Here is a 10,637-nt window from a genome sequence, read left to right on the forward strand (position 1 = left end):
GCCAATGCACTTGGAAATACATGACGACTTCAGCAGATTAATTGGAAACACAGCCTGGGTGTTGCAATCCCAGGAATGACTCCAATTTCAGGAAGAAGTGTTTTCATAGAATCACAGACTCATAGAATATTCTGAGTGGGAAGGGACCCACAAGGATCATCCAGTCCAAGCCCTGGCCCTGCACAGACAGCCCAAAAATCCCACCCTGGGCATCCCTGGCAGCATTTTCCAAATACCCCTTGAGAATTTGGCATAACTTCACCAGCTTGCTGAACATTTCCAGCTAAACTGGGACAGACTCCTCTCACACCTGGGATTATTCTTTTAGTGTGGCGTGCTCCAATTAAAAACCTTCTCAAGAAGATTTAAGGCACACCACGGAACGAGAGGCAAGAAGAACAATTTCAGTTTGCTCTGCAAATCTTTTAAAACCTCGCTGGTTTTGAGCATCCCAGGGCTCCTCTCTGCAAAACCAGACCCAAACTCTTCCCCCAAGATCCTGAAAAGTCCCCAGGGCTGGGAGATGGATGAGGGTGGAGGAGGGATCATTGCATGGAAACCAATCCTGTGCTTCCATATTTTCCACCCCTCCACTGCAAAACCTTTCCCCTTCAGCATCAGTCAGCCCTTGCTGTGCTGCTCCCATTCCAACCCTTCAGAGGCTGAACCTGGTGATTGTGGAAGTCTTTTCCCACCTTAACAATTCCACGATTCTCCCCTTGCTGCCAAGGACTGGAAAGCCCTCTCATGGTGGGCAGCTGTTCACCGAAGCTCAGGGTGATAAGGGAAGGAGAAAAGCTGGTCTATCCACCCTGAGCCTGCCAGGGAGCTCTGCTTTGCCATCCCACTGCCAGGGCTCCTGCAACCCAACAAAAATATCCTGTGTGGGATGAGGAAGGGGCTGCTGGAGGGGAAAATGGGGAGCCCAAGCTCGGCTCTGTGGGTTGGAATGGCTGCAGAGCTTGGCAGCAAACAGAGATGGGCAGAGAAAGGGCTGGGTGATGCTGAAACCCCTGCAAGGGGAGAGGTTTTGCTGTGGAGGGCTGGAAAATATGGAAGTACAGGAATGGGAACCTTCCTCCACCCTCTTCCATCATCATCCATCTCCCAGCCCTGGTGGGTTTTTGGGATTTTGGGTGGTGACAACAAAGAGGGGGATCCAGAGGGAGGGATGGGCTCTGGAGGGGCTGTGGCTGCTCCTTCAGACCCTGTGGCTGCTGCAGACATGGACAGTCAATTCCTGCCTGGGTGAATTCCTGCCTTGGAGGGCTCTGGAGCGAGGAGCGCAGCCCCTGCCTCGCAGGCCCCCATGGAGGCCACGATTGCAGCGAGATAAATCCAAATCCCATTTGAATGTTCCCAGAGCAATCAGCTCCCACAGCCTGGCTCCCGGAGCTGCACCTCCTCTCTCTCTCCAGCTGTTTGGCTGCTCCTCTCGACCCAGCCCTGCCAGAGCTGGAGCCCGAGCCAGCAGCAGCACAAACCCTCCCTCCCTGGAGCCTCCCCTGCCCCATCCAGGCTCAAGTCCACCGACCCAGCCCCAAACCCAATTCCCTGCCCGGCCTTTGCCTCACGGAGCTCTTTCTGTCCTGCACGAAAGCCACAACTCCCAGCCAGACCTTTGGGGTGGGATTCCTCCTCCCTGCCATGAAGTCAACCTAAGTCAGAGTGCTCCTGATGTTAATTTGGGTCGTCTGACAAAATAAAAACCACCGGGTTTTGTGGTGGGATGTCACTTTGGGAGCTTTGCTCATCCCACAGATCTTTCTTTGGGGTGTCCCCATGACTGGGAGATCCATGGGATCCAGAAAGATCCCAGCATGGGGATGGGAACGGCTGCCCTGAGCTGGGCTGTGGGGTCAGGCTGGCCGGACAGTGGGAGAGCTCCGGCCAAGCCTCATCCCTCATTCCCAGGGTCAGGAATGTGCAAGAGCTGCTGCAGGGGGATGACCACAGAAGCCACGTGGACAGAGGGAATGTGGGGAGGCTCTGCAAGGATCTCTGCACGCCAGGAGACCCAGGAGGAGCAGGGAGGACGCGGGGATCCGTGCGGATCCAGCACACGCCCCAGCTCCAACGGGGCTGAGCCCACAAATCCTTCTGCAAGTTTCTCTGTCCCACCTCCAGATGTGCCAGCGCCCCGTCCTACACCCTGCGCCCCTCCCAGGCACACCCTGCACCCTCTGGGCTCTCCTGGCACCGCGTCCCAGACACGTCTGTGAGGGGCTGGGCTGTGCTGGAGCTGATGTCCCCCCATGCCAGCACCCAATTCTCCATCCCAGCCCCATCCCAGTCCCCAGTGCTGGCCCAGCCCAGCCCCAGCTGGGACAGAACCTCCACCCAGGCACAATGCTGTGACTAAAGCAGGCTGACACCCCGAGAATGCAGCTCTGACAGCAAGGTCCCACCGAGGCAAAAACAATCCAAACCCTCCCAGTTCCCTGCTCGCTCTCAGGGCTTCGTCATCGGCGCTGATAGAGATCCACAGCTCGCAGCACAAACAGGGAGGCGGCCAAGGAACCCGCAGGAGCAGCAACTGAGACTCGTGGAGCCCTGGCCAGGGCCAGAGGCAGCTGCAGATGCTGCTCCAGGGACTCCTGAGCTGTGATTTGACACGAGCCCTGATCAGATGTGGCGTCACCGGGATGGTTCACGCAGGAGGGACGAGGCCAGCGCACAAACCACAGCTCAGCCCTGCCTGCAGCACCTCCTGCTCTGCCAGAGGAGCCCAGGCATTGAGTGTGCTCTGCCTTCAACCAGCCTGGGCTCCACCATCGCCTCTCCCTGCCAGGCAGGGCCCCCCTCCTGCAGCTTTTTCAGCCTTTCTCAAGTGGGGAGTGCAGCGCTGACACTGCACTAAGAACATCAAAGTCGCCGCTCCTCACTCCCACCCGATGTCCCATTTCCTCACTCCCACCTGGTGCTTTCTGGCACCACCCAAAAGCACAGACTCAGCAGAAGTTCAGTCCTGCAGGGATTCTGGAGGTGTCCCAGGTGCCCTGTGTTCCTGCAGGAGCTTTGTGTCCCTACTGGAGCTCAGTGTCCCTAAGGTGCTCCATGTCCCTGCAGGTGCCCCGTGTCCCTGCATAACCCCAGCTCTGAGGAACCAGCCTGGTTTAAGATCTGACCCTCCATGCCACAACTCCAAGGAACCAGCCTGGTTTAGGATCTCACCCTCCATGCCATAACCCCAGCTCTGAGGAACCAGCCTGGTTTAGGAGCTGACCCTGGATGTTGTAACCCCATCTCCAAGGAACCATCCAGGTTTAGGATCTCACCCTCCATGCCACAACTCCAAGGAACCAGCCTGGTTTAGGATCTCACCCTCCATGCCATAACCTCACCTCCCTCCCTCTCCTCCCCCTCGGCCCCAGGCCCTTTGCTCACACGGTTCCTGCAATTCCTGGCCCTCGGCGGCTTCGAGGCTTCCGCCACCATCTGGGCTCCATTTAGGGGAGCTGATGTTTTTCACAGGGCTGTAATCTAAACTTTGGGATTGAGTTTATATCTCACATACCAGCGTCTCACCGCCGGGCCTGGCGGCTGCCAGCCCTGTGCCAGCGGCCCCGGGCACCTGGGAACGGTGCAGGGATCCCAAACCAGGGATCCCAAACCCACAAACCAGCAGGGATCCAGCCGGGCACTGCCCCTGCCAGTGGGTGAGAGCTGTGGGAGCCCAAGGAGCTGGGAACGAGCTCAGCTTGCCCCGGGAGGCTGCAACAGAGACAAAGCCCCACAGCAGTGTCATCCATTGATGGGAGACAATGCCCCACATCATCCAAAGCCCCACAGCAGTGTAATCCAAAGCCCCACATCAGTGGGGGACAAAGACCCACATCAGTGTCACCCAAAGCCCCACATCAGCAGGAGACAAAGTCCCAAATCAGTGTCATCCAAATCCCCACATAAGGGTCATCCAAATCCCCACATAAGGGTCATCCAAAGCCCCACATCAGTGTCATCCAAAGCCCCACATCAGTGTTATCCAAAGCCCCACATCAATGTTATCCAAAACCCCACAGGAGCATCATCCAAAGCCCCACGTCAGCATCATCCATCCCAGCAGCAGCAAATTCCCCAGCCCGGGCAGGCCTGAGATAGAAGCACAGGAATGAGAAGCAATTTGGGAGCAGGGATGCAGAGCAGCAGGTCCAGCCCTGCTCGTGCTCCAAGCCCAGGGTGACAGACCCACCTCAGGGCCTGGCGAGGCTCCTGACCCAGCCCTCAGGTGACAACTGGCACCCCCAAATCCCTGCCAGAGCCCCCCATGCCCTCCCCAGCCTTCCTCCACCCTCCTCGCTGGCTGCAAGGTGGGCAGAGCCGCAGGCAGCGTCCAGAGGCAGCCAAGGTGGCTCGATCCCAGCCATCCGCGAGGCTCAGCCAAACCCAAAAAATAATGTTTTCATACTTTGACTTTTCAGGCAGGATTTAGTCATTTGTGGACACGAGGCCTTGGCAGGGCCGCGCTGCCTCTGCTCACCTACCCCAGCCCGCGGCTGTTTACGGCGGCAGAGCCTCGGAAGGAGAGGGAAAATTGGTGTTTAATCCAGGTGAATTATTCCTGCTCGCTTCATGGAGCCTGCAGCTGCTGGGGAAGGGGGCATTCAGCATCCCTGCACAGCCAGGGATGGGTTTACCACAGGAGATGAGGCATCACAACACAGCCCACCCCACAGCTCCACAACACTGCCTGGAGACAAACCCAGCAGGACTTTTGCCCACCTAATGGCTAAAAAATGAGTTAAGGGCAGAGGAGCCAAGCCCTGGCTGGGCACACTGGTGGTAAAAGGCAGAGAGCTGCTCTGCCATAGGAGAAAAGCAGGTTCCACCCCAGGCTCTGTTTGCTCAGCCCGGCACGGGGCACTCTGGGCTGCCAGGGGTGATGGATCCAGGAGATCCAGGCCCTGCTGGCTGCCAGGGCATCCCTCAGGAACCCTCCGTGCCCAGGCTCCAACACGAGCTCCTCACCCTGGTGTCAGATCCAAAGTCCCCAGGCACGAGCCCAGGGCTTTATCTGCCTTTGTCCCCTCCCTCCTCCCACGTTTGTTATTAAAAATTCGTTACTTGTTAATAAACTACAGCCACTTATCTGCAAATCCTGCCTCTGGGACCAGCAAAGCCACACCACGGAGTGCCACGCTGTGTCCCACAGCCCGGGGGATGCCAGGAGCTCATCCCCACACACCCTGTCTGCCTTCAAAGCTCATCCACCACGAGGATCCCACCAGGATGAGGATCCCACCACGATCAGGGTCTCACCACGACCAGGATCCCACCAGGATGAGAATCCCACAATGAAGATCCCACCACAGTGAAGATCCCACCATGACATGGATCCCACCACCACAAGGATCCCACCAGGATGCGGATCCCATCACAGTGTGGATCCCACCATCATGAAGATCCCACCACAACCAAGATCCCACCATCACAACGATCCCACCACAACATGGATCCCACCACAACCAAGATCCCACCATCACAAGGATCCCACCACCACGAGGATCCCACCACGACAGTTCTGCATTTTCACCCAGCAAACAAACCACCCAAAGCATCCACGAGGCTGAAACAGCCAAGTGGAGCAAGTCCTCCTGGAAAAGGAGCCATTCTAGAGTGGAGCTTCCCAGCCAAGCACGGGATGGAGCTCAGAGACAGGAGGGATTGCAGCCCTGGGATCAGCAGCACAAACCCATGCGGTTGGCCAGTGGCAGGAGGAGCTTTCTGAGGAGCCTCCGTGCCCTCCAGGCACTGCAGCAGGAGCTGCACAGCTGTCCCGACTGGGAAGGACAGATAAGGCTGAAATGATTCATTCAGTGCAAACCTTTATTTGCTCTTGCTTACCCAGAGGAGCCAGCAGCTGCTAACGCCAAACTGGGCCGGCTCCCAAGCGCAGACAAAGGCCTGCAAAAATGGCTTTAAGGAGGAACTGACTGCTCAAAAAAGCAATCCTAGAAGAGGGAGTTAGAAACAGGGAGCGCAGCGCGGCGCAGGAGGAAGAGGAAGCCAGAGAGCACCTAAAAATAAATGTTAAAAAAAGCAGCGAGGCGCAGGACAAAGGCCCGGGGCGCACGTGACCGCTCCCCGCAGCGCAGGCAGGATGCGAGCTCGGAACACAACACTCCCTCCCCAGCAACCCCACGTACAGAGCCCCGAGCACCTCCCAGCCCGGCCAAAGCCACCACGGCACCTTTCCCACCCTCAAAGGGCTTTTTTCCCTGTGCCATGAATCCCCCAGGGGCAGGATGCTGGCTGTGCCCCAAGCTGGGCATGACCCGGTCCAGGGGTGGAAATGCATCAAACGCAGAAGAGTTTGAAAGTGTTAAAGGAATTGAAAGGAAGTCTGGAAAATGAGGTTCCTCCCAAGGAGCACGCTCAAAACCAGCTAAAGTCCTGTGGAAGCACCAGCCCTGCATCCCGTCAGGCAGTGCCTTCACCAGATCTGAGCAGAGCTGGTGGGACACTCTCCGAAACAGCCAGAAAATGCAGCTGACAGAGGAGCCAGAAAATGCAGCTAACAGGAGTCTGTCCTGTGCCTGCTGCTGCAGCTGGGACCGATGCTGTGGCTCCCTTCCCATGGCTCCAAGGCTGCAGAATGACTTGAGATGGGGCATCAACCCCCAGTGCCCTGAGCTGGCCCCACTGGTGCCCACCAGACACTGGCAGCATCTCCACCCCAGGCCCAGGAACAAGCCCAGCCTTGTTCTCCGTCCCTGAGCATCCCTCAGGATGCTCCCTTCACAGTTTCCCCCAGCCCCACCAGGGCTCGCGGCCGTGCAGGGAAGGAACAAACACCCAGGGACGGGGAGAGGCACTCACAGGACGGGCTGAACATCACCAGCGCGGTGCAGATCTCCAAGCCTGAGAACATCCAGCGAGTTCCGCTGCCGGGAAGCCGCAGCTCCGCATCCCACGTTCACTTCTGCTTCATCCCTGCCGCCCAGCCCATCCTCGGCAGCGGGGACAGCGTCTGAGCCGTGCCGAGCTGGGTCAGACACGGCCGGGGCGGCGGAGGAGCCTCTCAGAACTGACTCATCCCGTCCCAGAGCGGCTCCTCAGTGCATCCCCAGCCAGCCGGGGTCCCTCAGAGCTGCCCAGCCGGGCCGTGCCCACGCCGTCCCCTCAAAGCCACCCCGGGACAGGGGCAGGATCCCTGCATGGCACTGCCTGCCGCTCCTCACGCCGCGCTCCCTGAGCTCATGACTGAGCAACGCCGGCGAGCCAAGAATAGAGAGCTTGAAGTGAAACCTCCCGGGATTGGCAGCTATTTCGGGCGGCTCGGCCGCCGGGGCTGCGTGACATAAGAGGATATAAAAGAGGAAACTCTGCACAACAACTCTCACCTCGCCGAGACAGAGCGAGACAGAGCCGGGTCGCGGCAGGTAGGGCTGATGGGAGCGCCCTTGGGGCGAAGCCATCACTGTGACAGCCCCCAGCCCCAAGGGGCAGCACTGGGACCCCTTTGGGCTGTCCCCAACCCCGAAGCCCCCCGAGCATCCCCAGGGCTGAGCCCGGAGGGAAGTGCAGAGCTGCAGCCCAGCGTGGCCGCGGCTTCTCCGCACTGGGATGAGGCCAAACCCCAGCACAAACCACCCCGAGCCCAGGCTGCTGCCACAGGTTCAGCCTGCCCAGGCACCTCCGTGGAGCAGGAATTGCAGAGGTGCTGCTGTGGCCAAAGGTGCTCAAAGGGACCTGACAGGACTGAGGCACTCCGAGCACCCCCAAAGCCCAGATTCCAAAGCCCAAAGCCCAGATCCCAAAGCCCAAAGCCAAAAGCCCAGATCCCAAAGCCCAAATCCCAAAGGCAAAAGCCCAGATCCCAAAGCCCAAATCTCAAAGCCCAAAGCCCAAATCCTAAATCCCAAATCCCAAAGCCCAGCACTGCCCAAGCAGCCCCTCAAGCTCCTGGCTCAGCTCACCCCTGGAAGGAAAGGCTGGGATTGCACCCTGCCACCAGATGTGGGGTGGAAAGATCTGGTCCTGGTTAACAACCAGCATCAAGATTAATGCAGGGGAATTTCAATGGCAATTCTGGGAGATCTCTGCACTCTTAGATACCGGGAAAACAAACACACAGGCTGCAGTTTGTGGAGATCAAACTCAGCACCTGAAATCAGTCCCTGCCAGTTCGCAGCGTGTCCATCCCTCGTGATGCCCCTGTGCTCTGCCAGCTCACTCACATCCCAGAAATGTGCTTTTTCCTGGGCTTTTGTCAGGAGTAAGTCACCAGCACAGAGTCTACAGTGCTAATTAGGAAGAAATTCCTCCCTGGGAGGGTGGGCAGGCCCTGGCACAGGGTGCCCAGAGAAGCTGGGGTTGCCCCTGGATCCCTGGCAGTGCCCAAGGCCAGGTTGGACATTGGGGTTTGGAGCACCCTGGGACAGCCTAAGGTGTCCCTGCCATGGCAGGGGTGGCACTGGATGAGCTTTAAGGCACTTCCCAACCCAAACCACCCCACAATTCTACGAAATAACTGAATTCCCCAAACAGTCTGCTCTAAAAACACCCTCCAAAACTCACCCAGGGCATGAGGGGGAACAGGGCACCTCTGACTCCATCCCTCACCCCGACAGCGACAGCCAATTCAGGCCTTCCAGTTAAACCCAGCTCCCAAAGGCTGAATGACCACCACGAGCCACAGACCTGCTGAAGGTGCAGCTCCATTGTCCCAGCACTGCTGTCCCCGTGGCAGCAGGTGACAGGGCCCTGACAAAGCCAGGGACTGTCCCTTGGCACGGGGACCCTGCACTCTGTGCCCATCCTGGGAGATGGAAATGCCATTTTGTCCCTCTGATGTGAGAAACAAAACATGGATTGGTTCTATATTGCACACAGAACTGAAATATTAGTTCTATATTGTTGTATAAAGACATGGAAGCCAACAGTATAAAGTGTCATTGCTAACGTCTTTTAAAATTGACTTTTCTAATCTCTTAACTACATTAGCAACATAAGCAGAACCTGGGATTAAATTAAGAGGTTGTGGAAAGAGCTGAAAAGCCTGAGCTACAGCAGCAAGCTCAACAATTTGAGGAAATTCTTCTATTATTTGAACATTAACATTAGTTTTTTTGGTTCAACCAAGTTACGACTGATGTGTGACTTTTGCCAGAGCAAAAGCGAAGACAGTTATTGTGTTTAAAGGGTCTTCACTTAACTCAGGTTTCTCTCTAAAACTCAATTTTGATTGCAATAATTTGTGAGTTGGGTAATGAACAGAACAAACACCTGGGAAGTCAAACAGCGCATACTGCAAATCGTCAGAATTTTGTATTGCACCCCCAGGCTACAAATGAAAGTTATCGTCAGTGCATCGAGCCCTGGGCAAACCTGGGGAATTTACATGAGCCTTGAAGTTCAGGAAAGCATAAAGGAGGGAAGAAATTGAGAGAGCAATCCTGGCTTTGTCTCCAGCGTTGTGAGGAAGTTCTCTACCTTTTCTGTGCTGCCCAAGGCTCCCCTTACGCAAGAGCAGCTGATGAAAAAGCAGCCTCAGCATCAGCAGCTTTCCCCTCCCTCTGTGAGAGATCCTCCCTCTGTAAAAGATCCTCCTCCCATGAGATCCTCCTGTAAGAGGATTCTCCTTCTGTAAGAGATCTTCCTCCCATGAGAGATCCTCCTCCCACAAGAGATCCTCCTTCTGTAAGAGATCCTCCTTCCATGGAAGATTCTCCTTCCCTGGGAGATCCTCCCTCTGTAAGAGATTCTCCTTCCACAAGAGATCCTCCCTCTGCAAGAGATCCTCCTTCCATGGGAGATCCTCCTTCCAGGGAGATCCTCCCTCTGTAAGAGATTCTCCTTCCATGAGAGATCCTCCCTCTGTAAGAGATTCTCCTTCCATGAGAGATCCTCCTTCCATGAGAGATCCTCCCTCTGTAAGAGATTCTCCTTCCATGAGAGATCCTCCTTCCATGGGAGATCCTCCCTTTGGTAAGAGATTCTCCTGTCATGGGAGATCTTCCTTCCATGAGAGATCCTCCTTTTACAAGAGATCTTCCTTCTGTGGGAGACCTTCCCTCCATGGGAAATCCTCCTTCCACAGGAGATCCTCCTCCCATGGGAGATCGCCCCTCCATGAGAGATCCTCTTTCCATGGCAGATCCTCCTCCCATGAGAGATCCTCCCTCTGTAAGAGATTCTCCTTCCACAAGAGATCCTCCCTCTGCAAGAGATCCTCCTTCCATGGGAGATCCTCCTTCCAGGGAGATCCTCCCTCTGTAAGAGATTCTCCTTCCATGAGAGATCCTCCATCTATGGGAGATCATCCCTCCATGAGAGATCCTCCTTCCACGAGAGATCCTCCCCCTGTAAGAGATCCTCCTCCCATGGCAGATCCTCCTTCTGGAAGAGATTCTCCTCCCATGAGAGATCCTCCCTCCCTGAAGGCTCAAGAGCATCCCCAGAGAGCCGAACCCAGCACCACATCCCGACCCCTTCCTGCAGCACCAGGGAGCTGCTTCTCCCAGGAGAACTGCCCTGAGCTCCAGGGCACTTCCAGGGCTGCAGGACGCTCCAGAGGCTCCTTGGACACGCTGTGATCTTTCAGAGCACCACATGGACCCAGGTGAAACAGGGGAGGACCCAGGGAAACACTGGGAGGATGCCCTGGACCAGCACCACTGCCAGGTTCACCCTAC

The 10,637-nt window shown here is 56.6% G+C and overlaps 1 protein-coding gene across 1 annotated transcript in view; it reads right to left on the reverse strand.

Annotated features, from left to right (window-relative positions):
* The window catches only part of HDAC7 (histone deacetylase 7), a 36,524-nt gene extending 29,349 nt beyond the window's left edge, over nt 1-7,175 (reverse strand). Inside the window, 2 exon segments of the mRNA XM_054293547.1 lie at nt 6,820-6,864; nt 6,867-7,175. Of these exon segments, the coding sequence (XP_054149522.1) occupies nt 6,820-6,864; nt 6,867-6,909 (88 nt within the window). The 5' untranslated portion in view covers nt 6,910-7,175.
* Nucleotides 7,176-10,637: the final 3,462 nt, after the last annotated feature.

The sequence above is a fragment of the Melozone crissalis genome, unplaced genomic scaffold (assembly GCF_028551555.1).
Source record: "Melozone crissalis strain CALT ecotype California unplaced genomic scaffold, PUWL_Pcris_2 ptg000160l_1, whole genome shotgun sequence".
In the NCBI taxonomy this organism is placed as follows: Eukaryota; Metazoa; Chordata; class Aves; order Passeriformes; family Passerellidae; genus Melozone; species Melozone crissalis.